Below are 19,927 nucleotides of genomic sequence, written 5' to 3' on the forward strand. Positions count from 1 at the left end.
GACTGTGTCTGTACAGCTGTTTACACTCTCCAAATTAAAGGCCTGATTACAGTCTGAAGAAGGGTCTCAACCCGAAACGTCACCCATTCCTTCTCTCCAGAGATGCTGCCTGTCCCGCTGAGGTACTCCAGCATTTTGTGTGTAGCCTGATTACAGATGTCATCTCTGTAATCATTTTTTTAGATGGGTAGGAAGGAACTGCAGATACTGGTTTACACCAAAGAGCGACACAAAATGCTGGAGTAACTCAACGAGTCAGGCAACATCTCTGGAGAAAAGGAATGGGTGACATATCAGTTCAAGACCTTTCTTTAGGCCCAGTTACAACCCAAATCGTCACCTATTCATAACCTGGTAAGTTACTACAGTATTTAGGTTTATTTCTAATGGGTAGGTCACTCAGGTTCCATATTGGCATCGCCAGCCACCACATAACTGGAGTAGAAGCAAATCATCTTCAACACCAAAGAATAGGACGTCTACTTGTGTGATATTGTGATGTGAAGACCATGTTGTCCAACAGTGTCCCTTAAACAATCCCCCCCAAAACAATGTGATCTTTGTCCTCCTCCAAAAGGTGAAATGCACAGGAAATGTTGAAGAAGGGCCTTGACCCGAAACTCCAGAGATGCTGCCTGACCCGCTGAGTTACTCCAGCTTTTTGTGTCTATCATCCCATGCAAGCCTGATGAAGAAGGAGATGCATCAGCCATGTCTGGAACCATATCTCAGTGAAGACAAATTATTGATGCTGTTGATTACTTTGCCTGAAATTGAGAACTTATCACTTCCTCCAGTTATTCCAAGCATCCTATGTGTGATTAGCAAATTTGATTGAAACATTTTTACCTGGCGTGCAGCAAGTATATCAACACTTTCTTCCATTCCTATTGAAAACGTCTGCACAGGGTAATTTAAATGATTGTATTTCTCCATCTGTTTTAAAACCAAGGCAGCAACTAGGCTAGAATCCAAACCACCTGTCAGAAAAGAAGAGTTTGATTAATTTTCAATGAGCTCCACCTTCATAATTACTTTTCTTGGTAAAAAACATTGGTAGTTGGAGGAAATGTGCTGTGACCAAGATTTTAAAAAAAATCTTAGGACAGAGTTTAACATTTTGGCATTGTTTATGGAACCCATATTAACTTGAATTAATGCATGAAATTAACTTTAATGTCATAAAATTATAGTATCAGCCTTCTCCTCAATTATAACATTAACTCTCGGGAACTGGGATGAGGGTCAAAATACATCAACATATGTGAAGCCTGGAATTAGATTTATTATGTTTTTCAGTGTTATTTTGATGTAGCTGATTTAGAAACATAGAAATTAGGTGCAGGAGTAGGCCATTCGGCCCTTCGAGCCTGCACCGCCATTCAATATGATCATGGCTGATCATCCAACTCAGTATCCCGTGCCTGCCTTCTCTCCATACCCTCTGTTCCCCTTAGCCACAAGGGCCACATCTAACTCCCTCTTAAATATAGCCAATGAACTGGCCTCGACTACCCTCTGTGGCAGAGAGTTCCAGAGATTCACCACTCTCTGTGTGAAAAAAGTTCTTCTCATCTCGGTTTTAAAGGATTTCCCCCTTATCCTTAAGCTGTGACCCCTTGTCCTGGACTTCCCCAACATCGGGAGCAATCTTCCTGCATCTAGCCTGTCCAACCTCTTAAGAATTTTGTAAGTTTCTATAAGATCCCCTCTCAATCTCCTAAATTCTAGAGAGTATAAACCAAGTCTATCCAGTCTTTCTTCATAAGACAGTCCTGACATCCCAGGAATCAGTCTGGTGAACCTTCTCTGCACTCCCTCTATGGCAATAATGTCCTTCCTCAGATTTGTTATAATTTTAAGTATAGCATTGAGTGTGTAGTGATAGAAGCAATGACATGTGTGACATACTCTCAATTTCAGTATTTAAAGAACTAGTTTCAAAGATCTAACATGTAGTCTGTCCATTTCCCCCCACAAATGCTGCCTGGTCATTGAATTTAGTTTAGTTTAGAGATTCTTATATCAACAAATGTAAAATTGTATGGAACCAACTGCATACGGGAGCAAGGTCTATCCACCTGGAAAGAAAAATAAGAATCTCTTATTTCAATTATATTTTACCTGATAAAAGACAACCAATTCTTCTTTGGGACATCAAACGCTTATTTACTGCATTTTGAAGAAGAAGTTGAATGTTCTTTTTGACGATCTCCAAGTCAAAATCTAAGAACACACAGTACATAACTATTAATCTCAAATGCAATGTAAAGTAAACTGCAGATGGAAGCATGGTTTGGTCAAGTCTTCACTTTCCATACCTGCAGTCAACTGCTCCACTGTATCAAAGGTAATATGTTTTGGAATATCTTTAAAATTATGAAATTGCGCACATTTCATTTGGGAAACTTTTCCATTGTGCTTCAAATCAAATTCTTCATAGTGACCAGGAGGAAAAGGCACTATATCTGTTAGTGCAGTCATAGACTGTTGATGATCAAGAAGACCTGCAATAAGGAAGCAAAGATAATTATATTGAAGGTAGACAAAAGTGCTGGGGAAACTCAGCGGGTGCAGCAGCATTAATGGGGCGAAGGAAATAGGCAACGTTACTGGCCAAAACCCTTCTTCAGATTGATGTAGGGTGTGGGGGGTGGGGGGGAGAAGAAAGGAGAAAGGAAGAGGAGGAGCCAGAGGGCTGAGGGAGAGCTGAGAAAGGGAGGAGACAGCAAGGGCTACCGGAAATTGGAGAAGTCAATGTTTATGCCGCTAGGGTGCAAACTGCCCAGGCGGAATATGAAGTGCTGCTCCTCCAATTTCCGGTGGTGCTCACTCTGGCCATGGAGGAGGCCCAGGACAGAAAGGTCGGATTCGGAATGGGAGGGGGAGTTGAAGTGCTGAGCCACAGGGAGATCAGGTTGGTTAAAGCGGACCGAGCGGAGGTGTTCGGCGAAACGATCGCCAAGCCTACTCTTGGTCTCTATTGAATTGTTCAACATCCAGTTACAATAACCAAGTGTAACTCAAGGCACTCCAAAAGACTTAATATATGGCAGGTTCTATTACAAAAATCCTAAGTCATGGTAGGCAGATTCACCTCAGAAAGTGGATTATATTAATATATGAACTGTACCTTTTGCTTCTGAACACACTGCAAGGCATCCATCAGTGGTGAATATTTTAAATAGTGGTCTTACTCCAAACGTGTCTCTTCCAATAAATACTTTGCGATTTTTAGTGTCAAGTAGGATGAAAGCAAACACACCATCTAGCATTTTTATCGTATTCTCTATTCCATTTGTTTCATAAAGATGAAGAATGACTTCACCATCAACTTGTGATTGATATTCAAATCCAAACTGTTTTTGAAGCTAAAACAAAAGGAAATCAGGAAACATGAAAAATATCCCATGCAAAACGAGTTGTACACTGTTATTATTTTGTACCAGTATATAGCAACATTTAAAAGTTCAAAAGCAAAGAAGTAAATTTCATTTAAATTCCATTCGAAGCAAAGCATTTAATTGTAAATTGGTATGTAAAAGGCACCCTGGGATAATTTGCATACAGGGCCACAGTAAAGGAGAGTAGCAAAAGGTGAGGAATGGTTTAGCAAAACTTGTTTTAATAACTATTCTCGAAAATCTATTTCTATGCTTCTAGAAAAAAGTCTGGAGATATCTTTTTCATTACTGTGTTACTGACTTCTGGAAATAATTTTCAGCATTTATCTGAAATCCTTTGCAGATTGTGTTGCGAAGGATTTCAACATGAGTGAACGAGTTTAATTCCCTTCTCCGCTTGAGACTTGGCCTTCCCAATGGCTTTCCTACCCTTGCTATAACTGATGTGTTAACCAGTTCCCAATGCCCTTCCTACCCTTGTTATCTGATGTGTCAACCAGTTCCCAATGTCCTGTCTAGTGAAGAATTGTCTCTGTGATTGTGAGATCTTAGGAGGAGGCTGAGATAACAAAGTTAATTGGCATGTCTAGTTGAAATTATTATTTTAAGCTGCTGTAGTGTAGTTGTATAAAACATTAAGGGAACCTGCACCTTCCATTGTTGTTATCGCAAACCTGCTAGTTGTGTGATCATTTGGATTAGACCATAGCATGTTGCTGCCACTACGCAATGCACATCCTTGCAATTTCAGCAATGTGGTACCTCACTTTATGAACCCTGCTGTTGTTCCTGGCAAGGTCCTACATTCTGGATTAAAATAGGAATGGCCCCTGGCCTGACGTTAATGGTGTGTACTGGGGCTTGAGCTTCCACAAAGTGTAAGTATCTAACACAGTTACTCCTAGTAGCGCACCAGAATTTCAGTAATGGACAGTTCTAAACTCCTAACCTTGCCCTGAATCTACCCTTTATGTGGAATATAGGTGATCGATGTGAAGATAGGAATGACTCCAACAATTCTATGCGTTGGCTGGTCCTACATGTACTGGTGCTAACTGCAGCTCTACCAGATTCCAAAGTGTGGACTATGGAATAGAGAACCTTAAATTACAATGGCAGCTGCTGCAAAATTCATTTAGATCATTTCAGGAAGCTGAAATAATTGGTGATGACAGTAAACATCTTCTCAGTGAAGGTTGGTATCAAAGCATTCCTAATGTGCTGGAGGAACTCAGTAGGTCAGGCAGCATCTGTGGAGAGAATGGACAGACAATGTTGGGTCAGGACCCTTCCTCATTGATACTACCAAACCTGCTAGGACCCACTCGCATTTTGTGTTTTGCTCAAGATTCCAGCATCTGCAGATTCTTGTGTTTTCAAGATTAGTATCATTATGGTATTGATTACCTGATGGAAGCTGAAAGAAGTATTGAAATCTCTTAGCCTTTCTTTCCAAGTGATTAGCACAACACCCTGAATTGATTTTAAAACAATGCAAAATGAAACATTCTATTGTAAATAAATCAGTCACAGATTTGCTAAATGACACTCCTGTGTAACTTTACAAATCACTTCAACATTGATAATTTCACAAGGTCTGCCTTGCTTTGTTACATTGTGCAGAACCCCATAGGTTCTTGTCCTCTTTCACCCAAGTACAAGCTAAAGTAGAAAGAGAGTTCCCAAAATCATCCCTTCAGTAAGATACACTTTTAACTCCAGATTGATCAACATTGATCTAAGACCTATCTATCCTGCATGCTATTCAAAGCAACTTTAAAAATGATAAACAAGCTGCAAGACGTATAAGCTGTGCGGACAATTGTTTTACTAACAACATTAACACAAGGACACAAGTTACGTATCTGTTTTCTCTGTAGTCTAACTATGTGCAACATTCCTGCGGAGTGAGAAATTTTGAACATTCTAGGGTTCCCCTTCCCCCCCCCCCCCCCAAATAACCTTCTGGTGAAAATTGATGACACTACTAATTGATTAAGGGTGCACACTCACACAAAGAATGACAATCAATTGTCACAGGCATTATTATTGTATTATTATTAATAAAAGGGTATACTGCGGGAAACCTGAAGTAACTTAAGGAAATTGCAGACAGATCTGTTCAACATGTACAGACCATTTGGGAGGGGGGGGGGGGGGGGGGGGGGGGGGTGGAGGGGATTGATTGCAGATTACTTCATTCAATAATTGGGCAAATTGTGCCCTGGATCAAAACAGTGAAATAAATGAGTTAAAGTAAAGCTTAGTTAAGAATTAAAGCTGTGTAACTTTGTTAGAAACCAATGGCTTGGGCAGCACATGGCATATTACAAATTATTTAAAAGCTGCAATCGTTTTTTATCGTAGTTAATTTCAATGAACATTTATGAAAACAGAACCTTAGCTTTACCTTAACTTGACAGTGTTCAGAAACAAGTACAAATAAAAAGATTTGCAGAAGAAAGAACTATGTACAATATTTATTTTGCTGGATATCTAGAGTTTGCAAAAGAAACTATGCAAATACAAGTTCTTTACCATTAAAAAAAGCATTGACCAAATGAAGTATTAGTGTGGATTCCCCCAGATTATTACTTCTATTTTGAAAAAGAGGCGCCAACCAATAGTAATAAAATGAGTTGTGGTATATAATGATGATTTGTTAATGCTCTTAATGCACATCATAAAACATCATAAAAACATCACTGGGATGAAAGGAGGAAAAGGGATTTTGCAAATACTTCTCTGAAGTTGTAAATCTCTCTATTATAACAAAGCCTGAGATTTGGATTTTGCTTTATTTGTAGAGGCTGAAGACCACACAAATGGTCAGTAATGGCCAAGTAGTGAAATCCAAGGCAACAGTTGGGGAAGCCAATGACATTTTCAAAGCGAAATGCATCTGGTCCTCTGTGTGATATCTTCATAGCTTTGCTAAATTGGGCAATGAGGCATTCATTGCTCCCAAAGTTGGCCCATATGCCACACATGATCAGACTCTACTATTCTGTGCTCCAGTCACTGTGAATTAAGGTGAGACTGTGGAGAAAAGTGGGGAAAAAACAATTACATATTAAAATTTTCAGCACATATGGACCATTTTTCAAAACATAAGTATTCCCAATCCAAAACAAACATCAACTGGCACAATTCAATGAGAGCATACAAACTTTGACAAGCCTTTGACAAGGTCCCACACAAGAGATTACTGTGCAAAATTAGAGCACATGGTATTGGGGGTAGGGTATTGACATGGATAAAGAACTGGTTGGCAGATAGGAAGCAAAGAGTAGGAATTAATGGGTCCTTTTCAGAATGGCAGGCAATGACTAGTGGAGTGCCGCAAGGCTCAGTGTTGGGACCCCAATTATTTACAATATATATTAACGATCCTCAGTGTTGGATCTGTGTTCATCTATACAAGTTCACAGTATGCCGTCTAGTGTCAAGATAGTCCAGAGTGTTTCATTGTCATATGTACTGAAATAGAACAAATAATTATTTACTTACAACAGGTTTGCAAACATAGTTCTCAATACATAGAATATTAAACAACCATTAAAATCTTCAATAAATAAAATGTGCAATATAGTGCAAAAACATTCCCTGAAATCCTTAGGGCAACCAGGACAATTCATAGTTTAGTTGGAATTTGTGGTGTTGAATAGCCTGTCAGCTGTTGGGAAGAGGCAGTTCTTGAACTTGGACATCACCACTTTCATACCTTCTTCCTGATGGCAGGAGTGAAATTAGAGAGTAGTCAGGGGTGGTGTGGGTCCTTGATGATGCTGGCTGGCTCTTTGAGGTAATACTATTGATCCATTTGATGGTGGAGAGGTCAGGGTCAGGCCAGTGTAATCTCCTTAATTCCATTCAGCAAGGTGTTTGGTTTGCTGAACCAGGCTGTGATGCAACCAGTCAACTTCCCTCCTGGGATAAATAAAGTTCTATCATAGAAACATAAACATAGAAAATAGGTGCAGGAGGAGGCCATTTGGCCCTTCGAGCCAGCACCGCCATTCATTGTGATCACGGCTGATCGTCCCCTATCAATAACCCGTGCCTGCTTTCTCCCCATATCCCTTGACTCCACTAGCACCTAGAGCTCTATCTAACTCTCTCTTAAATCCATCCAGTGACTTGGCCTCCACTATCGGATACTATCATATCGTATCGTGTCAATATGCTCTCTATTGTACAACTGCAGAAGTTCTCTTCAGCATACCAAATCTCCTAAGGAGGTAAAGGTGTTAATGGTATTTCAGATTTGCACCTTGTGGATGGTTGAAAGGCTTTGGGGCGTCAGTAAATTCTGTCATTCATTGCACAATACCCAGCCTATGACCTTCTCGAGTGGCAACAGTATTTGTGGCTCGTTCAGTTGAGTTTATGTTAAATTAAATAATGCTTTTCAGTGTCAAGCAGCTGGTCTGAGGATGAATTTAGTGTCCTACCCAATTTCCTAAGCTTTCTTTGTTTACTGCACTATTAAACTGACCTGGTAGATACTAATTAAAAAATGCACATTTTCTTCCTCCAAAGTAAGTTGTTTAATCTTCTGCAATTTATAGACTTGATTGAAACCTGTACAACATAAAGCAGTTATAATGGAAGACTCAGTATCATCTGGTGTATAGGGATCTAGACAATCTTGTCAGACAAAAGCGTGTAGGAAAGAATCTTGAGCAAAACACAATGTGCTGGAGGAACTCAGGGGATTAGGCAACCGCAAGGCTCGGTGTTGCGGCCGCAACTGTTTACCATATATATTAATGATTTGGAAGAGGGAATTAGGAGCAACACTAGCAAGTTTGCGGATGAAACAAAGCTGGGTGGCAGTGTGAACTGCGAAGAGGATGTGAGGAGGTTGCAGGGTGACCTGGACAGGTTGAGTGAGTGGGCAGATGCGTGGCAGATGCAGTATAATATAGATAAATGTGAGGTTATCCACTTTGGTGGCAAAAACAAGGGGGCAGATTATTATCTCAATGGGGTTAGGTAAGGGGGAGGTACAGCGAGACCTGGGCGTCCTTGTACACCAGTCACTGAAAGTTGGCGTGCAGGTACAGCAGGCAGTGAAGAAAGCTAATGGAATGTTGGCCTTCACAACAAGAGGATTTCAGTATAGGAGCAGAGAGGTTCTTCTGCAGTTGTATAGGGCTCTGGTAAGACCACATCTCGAGTATTGCGTACAGTTTTGGTCTCTTAATTTGAGGGAGGACATCCTTGTAATTAAGGCAGGTTCACGAGATTGATCCCTGGGATGGCGGGACTGTCATATGAGGAAAGATTGAAAAGGCTAGGCTTGTATTCATTGGAGTTTAGAAGGATGAGGGGATCTTTTAGAAACATATAAAATTATAAAAGGACTGGACAAGCTAGAAGTAGGAAAAATGTTCCCAATGTTGGACGAGTACGGAACCAGGGGTCACAGTCTTAGAATAAAGGGGAGGCCATTTAAGACTAAGGTGAGAAAAAACGTTTTAACCTAGAAAGTTGTGAATTGTGGAATTTCCCGTGGGCAGTGGAGGGCAAGTCACTGGATGAATTTAAGAGAGAGTTAGATAGAGTTCTAGGGGCTACTGGAATCAAGGGATATGGGGAGAAGGCAGGCACGGGTTATTGATTGGGGATGATCAGCCATGATCAAAATGAATGGCGGTGCTGGCTCGAAGGGCCGAATGGCCTCCCCCTGCACCTATTTTCTATGTTTCTAATTTTCTAACATCTGTGGAGTGAATGAAGAGGTGACGTTTAGGGACAGGCCCCTTCTTCGAAGGACAATATGAAATTAGGTTAAGACAGATCAAGTGATATGGAGCATTTGCTAACCATTCACAACCATTTAAAAGAAGTGGGGTGAGAAGGGGTCACAAGTATGACAATAGGAATCGATGAGAGAGCAGTTGGAAAATCCATCGGTCATTCCAGGAAGTAGCAAATTGCCACAGATTGTTTACATTGGGCCTCTCTTTGACAGTGGAGGAGGTCACAGCCAAACAGGTCGGATGGGAATGAGATTGGATTTAAAGTGGCAAGCAAAGGAAATTCAGGATCACCCCTTGGGTCTGAGTGCAGGTGTTTTGCAAAGCTTTCACTCATTCTGCATTTAGTTTCTCTCGTGTGGAAAAGGCCACATTGTGAACATCAAATACAGTACACAAGTTGCTCTCCTCAGCCTGGAGAAACATCCTCCCTGCACCTGCGATCTTTAGTTTTCTCAATTTAAACAAGGTCATCTCTCATTCTGGTAAACAGGCTTCGTCCACTCAATCTCCCCCACTTAATGCAAATCTGCCACAAACCAGAATGATGAATCCTCGTTGCACTGTCGCGATGCTACGTATATCATTTTTTTGACAAGGATACCAAACTATACAAAATAATCCAGACACCAACTCAACAAAGCACTATATTATTTCAGTAAGGTATCTTTACATCTGCACTTGAATTATCTCAAAATAAAGAACAATCTAAAAAGAACAATACATTCAAACAATAATTTCTTTCAAAAATACTAATTTTATATAATCAGAATAATGTTTTCTTGATATCATATCCTTCCTCATAGACTGTATCTCGTCATTGTATCACCTAGTGGCCCACAACATCTGTGATGATCATGACAGCTGAGGAAGCTGAGGAAGCTGAGGAAGCACAATCTGCCACAGGCAATGATGGTCCAATTCTACATGGCCATCGTAGAGTCTGTTCTCACCTTCTCCATCATGGTCTGGTTTGGCTCAGCCACCAAGCACGACACCTGGAGGCTGCAGCGAATCGTCCGATCAGCAGAGAAGATTATTGGCTGCAACCTTCCCCCCCATTGATGAACTGTACACTGCAAGGGCCAGGAAGCGAGCGGGGCAAGTTCTTCTCTGACCCCTCTCAAGCTGGCCACAAACTCTTTGAATCACTTCCCTCTGGAAGGCGACTCCGGACCGTCAAAGCTGCCACAGCCAGACATAAAAACAGTTTTTATCCACGAGTAGTTGCTCTACTCAACAGCCAAAAATCTGTAGGCTCCCTTTGATCTGGTATTTTGTTGATTCACATGCTTGATCAATGGTGTTTTATCATTAATGTTTTATTATTATTAATGTTTAGTGTTTTCTGAGTCATTCGTAACTGTCACTGTATGTCATGTTGTTACTTGTGGGCGGAGCACCAAGGCAAATTCGTTGTATCTGAATACTTGGCCAATAAACTTACTTACTTACTGTGATGATCATGACACTAATTTTAAATAATTTCATCTGCCTGCACGTGGTCTGTATCTCCCCACATCCTGCCTATTCTTGTGCCTGTCTAAATCCCTCTTAAATACCATCTTTCACCACTCCCCCTGTCAGTGTATTCCAGACATCTACCACACTGTTTAAAAAAACTTGCTTTGTAAATCGTCTTTAAACTTGCCCCTCTCACCATAAACCTATGCTCTCTGGTCTTTGACATTTCCACCTTAGGGAAAGATGTCTGACTATAGACCTTATCTATGCTCCTCATAATTTTATATACTTCTATCAGGTCTCCAACCATATACCGTACGATACAATACAATAGAACTTTATTTATCATATCATACCGTATGTCCCTCGGATTATCCTTGACCGGACTTTGCTGGCTTTACCTTGCACTAAACGTTATTCACTTATCATCAGAGGTAGACAGTAATTCACCACTGATCTCTGGTTGTGGTAGGATGATTCAGTTGCCTAATAACAGCTGGGAAGAAACTGTCCCTGAATCAACTTTCTGTACCTTTTGCCTGAGGGGAGAGGGGAGAAGAGGGAGCGGCCAGGGTGCGACTCGTTCTTGATTATGCTGCTGGTCTTGCTGAGGTAGCGTTTGGTATAAATGGAATGAATAGAAGGAAGGATGGTTTGTGTGATTTATCACAAACCACAAAGGTCCCAGCAATGATTCCTGCGGAACACCACTAGTCACAGACTTCGTCAGAGAAATACCCCAGTCATGACCTCCCTATGAATTCTTTGGCCAAACCAAATTTAAATCAAAAAATATTTTGGAAATAACAAAATTAAATCTACAGGCTTTCCTTCTTCTTATAAGAATCACTTACTCCAACTCCAACCTACGGCCTGGTGCCGACGATTCTTGGAGGATTCTCCTACCTCAACTGAATGATGCTTCTTGGCTCAGGTTTGGAGCCAAGGCAAAACCTGCTGTGCTTCACCAACTAATAATTTCAAATGACTGCACACCAGAAAAGTGTTTACGTTATTACTGTAAAAATGCAAACTGTAGGAAAATTAAAATGATTAAATTAGAGCCAAGAGCATTTAAAACTAAATAATACAAATAATTACATTGACTAAAAGGATCAATGCAAATACTTTATAGGTGATGCTGAGTTGTTGAAAGTCTGCGATCCGAAGCTAGAACATTGAACAGGAACAGATTCTTTGGCCTGCATTGCCCGCGACAAACACAATACCAGGTTAACCTATTCACTTCTTCCTGCATTCGATCCATATCTCTTCATTCCCTGAGGATCCATATTCTTATCCAAAAGCATTGTAAAAATGCCACTATTATATTTTCCTCCACCTTCACCCTGGTCTTACGTTCAAGGCACCCAGCACACCGAGTAAGAAACTTGCCTTTAATTTTGCCTTTTGCCATTTGCCATTTGCCTTTAAATTTTGTCTCTCTCACCCTAAAGCCCTGCTCTCCAGTCTTTGACATATCTACCCTGGGGCAAAGTTATGACTGTGTCCCCTATCTATGACAATAGACAATAGGTGCAGGAGTAGGCCATTCGGCCCTTCGAGCCAGCACCGACATTCAATGTGATCATGGCTGATCATCCCCAATCTGTACCCCGTTCCTGCCTTCTCCCCATATCCCCAGAATTCCACAGACGCACCACTTTCTGTGAGAAAAAGTGTTTCCTCGTCTCCGTTCTAAATGGCTTACTCCTTATTCTTAAACTGTGGCCCCTGGTTCTGGACTCCCCCAACATCGGGAACATGTTTCCTGCCTCTAGCGTGCCCAAGCCCTTAACAATCTTATATGTTTCAATGAGATATCCTATCATCCTTCTAAACTCCAGAGTGTACAAGCCCAGCTGCTCCATTCTCTCAGCATATGACAGTCCCACCATCCCGGGAATTAACCTTGTTGCTGCTCATAATTTAATATACTTCTCTCAAGTCTCTCCTCAGCCTCCAGAGTATACAATTCAAGATTGTCTACCCTCTCCTAATAGCTAAACCCTCTATTCCAGGGAACATTCCGGAAAACGTCTTCTACATCTTCACCAAAGCCTCCACATCCTTCCTGTATTCAGATGACTGGAACTGCACACAATACTCCAAGTGCAGCCAAACTAACCACCTATAAAGCTGCATTATGTCTTGATGAGTCTTTAATTCAATGCCCCAACCTATGAAGGCAAGTATATACCTTCCCTATCACTCTATCCATTTGTGTTGCTACTTTCATGGAACAATGGACTTGGACCCCAAGATCCCTCTATATACTGGTGCTGTTGAGGGTCTTGCCATTTAGTGTGTACTTTCCACTTGCTTTCTACTTCCCAAAGTGCAACATCTCCTGTCTGCTCGAATTGAACTCAATTGGTCCATTTCTGTAGCAGATATATATCTGAAACTCCATCAATTTTGTCATCTGCAAATAAGCGAGTTCGGTATTCTGAAAAAATCAAGGATTCATGGGATTTGTCAAAGGTCACTTGCTATAAAGATAAAGTGAACATAGCGCTGACTTTATAAACTGTGTATAAATTCTTATCTTTATTCACGACTTACGTGTAAAAATATATTTAATCTGAGGAATGGGGGTGGCAGGTAGCGGAAGAGCGGGGCGTAACAGTGTGATAGAGGGGGCAGATGCGAGTGGGAGATGGGGGGGAAGCTGGATTGGCAGAGGGACATTCTCGGCAGTTGAACGCACATAGACCCGCGCCTCATCCGCCCGGGGGGGGGGGGGACCGGAGACGACCGGACCAACGGGACACTGGCCCGGAGCAGCGGCCCCCAAGCCCACAGCCAGCACAGAGAAGAAGCGCCAACCTCAGCTCAACTTCGCCTGTCCCGCCGGGCCAACGGACAGCCCCGGACCGACAGGACAGCGGCCTGGAGAAGCGGCGGCCCGAAGGCCCACTGCCAGCGCGAAGAAGAAGTGCCAACTCCAGCCCAACCCCACTCCAACTGCCGAGGAAGCCGCTCCCCGACAGTCGGGGACTGCCAGGTGCACCCCCCACCCTACCCAGCGGCACCCGGCGAAAGCCGAGCACCAGTCATCAACAGGGATACACACAAAACGCTGCAGCAACTCAGCGGGACAGGCAGCATCCCCGGAGAAAAGGAATGGGTGACTTTTCGGGTCAGACCCTTTTCCAGAGATGTTGCTTGACCCGCCGAGCCACCACAGCATCCAATGTGCATCCCCGCCGATGACTGACGCTCGTCCCCCACCGGCTCCAAAGGGGCCAACCGACAGCCACTGGACAAGGCGAGAGGCACAGCCGACAGTCCCTGGCCCGCCAGGGAATGGGCCCCCTGGGAGCCGGAGCAGAGACAAGCCAGAGCCAGCGCCAGCGCCCCCCCTCCGCGCCGGCTGCAAGTCCATGGCCGCCACAGCTCCAGGCCAGCGCCCCGCCAGTCCAGATCTGCTAGCCAACCCGGCGGGACAGGCAGAGTCAAGCTGGAGATGTAGGAGGAAACCAGAACAACTGGAGGAAATCCACGTGGTCATTGGAAGAACACACAAACACCATACAGACAGCACCCATGGTCAGGAGCGAACCTGGGTCTCTGCCGCTGTAGGGCAGCAGTTCTCCCACTACACCAATGTGCTGCCCTAAAGATTCCAGTGCTTATATTCTAAGGATAATTCTTGAGGGGCACCAAAGAGAATGGTGAAGGGGTGTGAAGAGAAGGCAGTGAAGCTAACATACCGTCAAGAACAATTTGTAGTTTACAGAAATCTGAAATAAAACAGATAGAGTTTAGAAGGATAAGTGGAAACCTCATTGAAACCTACCAAATAGTGAAAGGCCTGGAGTGTGTGGATGAGGGGTTGATGTTTCCACTGGTGGGTGATCTAGGACCAGAGGCCACACTCAGAATAAAAGAAAATACCTTTATAAAGGAGATAAGAATGATTTTATTTAGTCAGAGGGTAGTGAATCTGTGAAATTCATTGCCACATACTGTAGTGGAGGTCAAGTTATTGGGTATTTTTATAAGCTTGATTTTTAAAATGCTAAATGACCATTAGTAAGGGTGTCAAAGGGTACAGGAGGAGGGCAAGAGAATGGGGTTGAGACAGAAAAAAAGATCAGCTACAATTGAATGGCAGAGTAGACTTGATGAGCCAAATGGCCTAACTCTGTTCCTATGACATGAAATAACTATGCTAGATACTCTCAGCTTGTCAGGCAGCACTTGTTGCGAGAGAAATGAAATTAGATTAGATTAGATAGATTAGATATAATTTATTGCCACACAGCCAGGCTGGTGGAAATTTGGGTTGTCTGCAGCGATACAATAATAAAGAACACACAACCACAATAAAACTGTAACACAAACATCCACCACAGCATTCATCACTGTGGTGGAAGGCACAAAATTTGGCCAGTCCTCCTCCATTTCCCCCCCGTGGTCAGGACCAGAGTCCAGAGTCAGTCCAGGATCGGCTCTTCCTCACCGGAGACCGCGGCTTTAAGTTGTTGTAGGCCGCAGACCGGCGGTCAAGATTTAAGTCCCCGCCGCAGCCAGAAGCACCGTAGACTGCAGGGCCGGCGGTCGAAGCTCCCCTCCAGGGGTGATGGTAAGTCCATGCCGGACCCGCGGTAGAAGTCGGCCGCGGGCCGGCAGTGATGGCTTCTTCTTCCCCTGGGTCCCCATCGTGAGATCCCGGGCTGTAGACACCGCACCAGCTGGAGCTCTACAGACCGCGACTTCAGGCTGCGACTTCAGGCTGCCGGCTGCCCCGGGCCAGCGAAACGGAGCGCTCCCCTCCAGCGAGCCCCAGCGAGGGCTCACCCGCTCCACGCCAAGAGTCCACGCTGCGCCCGCCGCTGAAGCCCCGGGCGCGTCTCCGGGAAAGGCCGCGTCGATCCTTGATGTTAGGCCACGGGGGAGGCGACCTGGAAAAACTCGCCTCTCCGTGGAGGAGGCGACCGAAGCGGTTCCCCCCTTCACCCCCCCACACCACCCCCCACACAAAACACACAAAGAAACATTAAATACAGACTTTAAAACATACTAAAAAAATAAAAAAAAATTGAAAAACTGACGAGCTGCATGACATGGCTGCTGCCAGAGCAGCGCCCCCTCCCATCTTTAATGTGTCACTCCAATTTCATGTACTCCAACTTGGTTGACTAACCTGTTGGGTGGGACTGTATCAAAACCCTTCTGAAAAATAAAACACACCACATTCTCTTGATTTCACAATATAATAAACAGCTTCAAAGCCCAACAGAATTCACAGCTTTGAAACCAGCTATAATTGTCCTGCCTCCCTTCCTTTATATTAATCAGCTCGTCCACTGAAACTAGTTAACCTTAAATGGACACAAATTGATATACAAGGTTGGGGGTCCTCACTCAAGGTAACTGAAACTTATCTAAAACTGTGTAGGAAGGAATTGCGGGTTTACATCGAAGAGAGACACAAAATGCTGGAGTAACTCAACGAGTCAGGCAGCACCTCTGGAAAAAAAGAATAGGAATGGAGAAAAACAACACCTATTCTTTTCTCCAGAAATGCAGCCCGACCCACTTACTCCATCCAGCATTTTGTGTCTATCTCACCTAAACCTACATAGTTCAGGATTTTAAAATGCAGTCTATAGAGATCTAACTCCAAAGTATATCAGCTTTAACTGTTAACAGTATATATGTCTTGAAATAATATACATTTACCAAAGCCTATGAGTTCAGCTGTGGAAAACCTCAAGGAACAATTGATCTACCAAATATAACTTACCTCTCAAAAGTACATGCTGACTTTGCTCTATCATTAATACCTTTGCTCTATCATTAATCCCCTTAAATCACATCCTTCATTACAGCTTGCTCCTCATCGCCAATCTTCTGAAAACTTGGAAGGTAAATATAAAGTTTTACAGGTTGCTGCAGCTCCCTCCACCCTGAACACTGACAGCCATTCCTGCAGGATATTCCCTAAGGTAGCCTCAACCAGCTGATGTTTTTTTGTTTCAAGCCTTAAAGCAAATTACTATTTCTATGAAATATGCAGTGTAACAAAATGAAGAATACAATATTCAAACAAAATAATAAAAATGTTATCAGGCAAGAGAGGGGAAATGCAAATACTTTACCAATGGTGTCACAGTTGGATGCTGGTGATCTGGAGACCTGAAATAAATAATATTCTCACGACCTACTAGGATCTTCTTCTTCTTGCGTATGGCATGCACAGCTTAAAGTTGTAGGACAACTTGTTATATTTGATCTTATTTGATTGTGCACAGCGGGTTGATTGCATTCGTCACAGCAGAGTGGAACACGCGAGGGCTGCAATCTCCTACCCCAACCTACTAGAATAATAACATGCTGGAGAGATTGGGTGTTGTCAGCATATATATGGAAATTGACACATAGTTTTCAGATGTTACTGAGAAACACCACGGAAATAAAATATGGGAGGGGTGCGAAGGAACAAAGGGCAATCGTTAATAAACTAGTAAAATAGTAGGATTAAACGAGCTTACCAGTTTGAAGTTTGATCTTTATTTTATGAGGAGTTACGATGAGGGACTAAGTGAAGAAGCCCGTACAGCCGCACGTTCGTCAATCTTCAAAGCAGCGGTGTGAAATCAAAGATAATAGTGACTGAAGTATAATAGTAAGATGAAAGAAGACTAGAACTACCAGATGATCTTTATGAGGGTTGGGAGCGGAGGGCACATAGTCCCTCATCGTAACTCCTCATAAAATAAAGATCAAACTTCAAACCGGTAAGTTCTCGGTTTAATCTTACTATTTTACTTCGGAGTCACGTGAGTGACTATGTGAAGATTTCAAAGCTCTGTGATTTCATGCCATGAGAAACAAGTCTACACAACCACAACTGCCCCATTGACAAATGAGGGAAAACATTCATAATGCATACAGTCATGACATAGATTTAAACATGCTGATGCTGTTAAATAAAGTAATAACAATAGTCACATCTCTCATCCGGATGGAACCTATAACAGAACGTAAAATAAAGTTGATAAATACCCCTGGTCTGGCAACGGGTTATTATAAAATGTTTGAAAATTCATTTGTTTGACCACGCTGCAGCCGTTAGGATGTGGTCCAGTGGAGCGTAATTAACCCTTGCTGCTGCTGCTGTTATAGCAGCCCTGGTGGAGTGAGAACCGGATCCGTATCAACTCCTGCATAACTCAACTCCGTTTTTACACCTGGCAAGATCTGAACAGATACGTTCTTATAACGTTTTATGTAACTAACAATCATAGCTAGCTCAGAGTCTCGAAAGCTCTTGGTGACCTTGACGTATTGTTGTATATGTGTGCCCTCACATAACGAAAGGTCCCTGGATATGCCTTGACCTATTTTGAGACCTGACACCCCTACTGCTCTGCTTAAATAAATTAGAACATAAAATACTATACATATATTTGCAGATGTAATCATCCACTCCTGTCACAATTATGTAGCGAGGGACCTGTGGCGCTAAATCAGCGCCACGAGGATAACTATCTAATGAGATCCGGCCAAAGCTGAGAATGTAGCTGGAACCCCCTGGTGAAATAGTGTTAACACAATGTCAACCTCCCATACTGCATTGTACTTGTCCTGGGAAAACTTGTGTTAAAGATAACCTTTACTAACTCGATATCTGGGGTGAACCCAACAAAGTGGATCTCAGTTGCTGCAGTAAATCTGATGGAAAGCACCTTGGCACAGTTAATGACCCTATAACTCAATATTGTCAAAGACCATTTAAAATGAACTCCAATAGCTCAGAATCTGTACCATTTTTAATGTAACATGAGCATTAAACAAATGCTTCTCATCTCCTGAAGAAGCAAAGTATTGCTTTTTGGTACTATCCCAGCACTGCGAATACATACAAGAGTAGGTGTGACAAACCAAGCCGTAGGCAGTCTATTGAGAATCTGTAGAACATAAATTGATTTTATCATGCAACGGCTGATTTCCCGAGCCACAGGCTGAACCAGCAAGTTACGTTTAAAATAACCATATAAGGTTGCATTATTATTATTCCCGACAAAGCGGGAATCAAACTGCATAGGCCAATCCCACAGCTGGAACCTAAAGCGGACTCTTGATGACTTTATTTCAAGACCCGACTCATAAAGCAAAATGGAGGAAGACATAAAAGACCATTCCTCCTGTTGTAGCGAGAATGGTATCTTTCGCCACTGTTATGCCACACATTTTTGCAACCTGTGAATTAGCATGAAAACAACATATCTATATTCGGTGTTGCATTGATTCAGAATTTCATAAATACGGTGTGGTCCAACACCCATTCTGCATTGTCATTGACCTGTACTTGATGATACTCCAGTGGCAAATGAGATTATATACCTATTACAGAATTATTTTACTTGATTGCATCCCTGTGATTATCATATGCCACCATCATAGTGCATCGACATGATGTTGAGCATGCAGCTATGCATATTCGCTCAATCACTCTTTAACCCATAAAATGCACGTAGGGTCTATAGATAGTTGATACCAATAACTGAGGAGTTAATAACTCATGTAAATCTCCTTCACCTCCAACTGGAGATGACATTCACATTTTCCCACCTTAGGCCATTAGCATCATTTTGCAATATAATAACATATTTATTGATCAACTACTAGAGCAATGCTGAATACTGTTTGTCCATCATAGTGACTTTAGTAGCTTCAGCTGGTAATAGCAAAGGTGTGTTATCCATGACCTTCATGGCCCTTTATAGTTTGCCATTAAGCATGCTGTCATTTCTCCCACTTGCACAGCTGCATCACATCTATTACATTGCCAATTAGTCTAATGAATAGAAAGCTGTTTTATAATAACAAGGCTGTTCCATGTTTCTATTGACTCCAATCTGTTGCCCAGGGCAGAGTCACAGGCCAACTATCCATTTGATAACAACTTAATTTAACTGGATAGAGGAGAACAATTTATCAAGTAACTTGAGACTGAAACAGTGGATTTTAGCCAAATAAAGCGTCAAAATATCATCCAGGCAATACATAACAAGTGTTTTTGAACTCTCATAGTCCTTTGAATGATTTATTGTCATCATGCTGTTAAATTGCCTCATCATAGCAATGCCTCCAAATCTCTGATGATCACTGTACATGGAAAACCCTATGAAATCAGTTTAAACACCCTTCTTTCATAATGAACAGGTCACGCCTGCCATCATTTCGTGTCTGCCCTGAACGGCAACTCTGGCCCGGTTACCAATAATTCTCACATGTCCCAAGACAACTCTTGCCATAATTCTGACCCTGCCTTGAAAG

At 42.5% G+C, this 19,927-nt stretch overlaps 1 protein-coding gene across 1 annotated transcript in view; it reads right to left on the bottom strand.

Moving 5' to 3' along the window:
- Positions 1-16,871, bottom strand: part of asns (asparagine synthetase (glutamine-hydrolyzing)) — a 51,856-nt gene extending 34,985 nt beyond the window's left edge. The window contains exons 1-6 of the mRNA XM_033042207.1: positions 16,744-16,871; positions 6,146-6,443; positions 3,134-3,371; positions 2,322-2,507; positions 2,125-2,226; positions 850-980 (exon numbers count right to left, since the gene is read on the bottom strand). Of these exons, the coding sequence (XP_032898098.1) occupies positions 850-980; positions 2,125-2,226; positions 2,322-2,507; positions 3,134-3,371; positions 6,146-6,394 (906 nt within the window). The 5' untranslated portion in view covers positions 6,395-6,443; positions 16,744-16,871. The remainder of the gene's footprint in view (positions 1-849; positions 981-2,124; positions 2,227-2,321; positions 2,508-3,133; positions 3,372-6,145; positions 6,444-16,743) is intronic.
- Between the last annotated feature and the right edge of the window lie 3,056 nt (positions 16,872-19,927).

The sequence above is a fragment of the Amblyraja radiata genome, chromosome 2 (assembly GCF_010909765.2).
Source record: "Amblyraja radiata isolate CabotCenter1 chromosome 2, sAmbRad1.1.pri, whole genome shotgun sequence".
NCBI lineage: Eukaryota > Metazoa > Chordata > Chondrichthyes > Rajiformes > Rajidae > Amblyraja > Amblyraja radiata.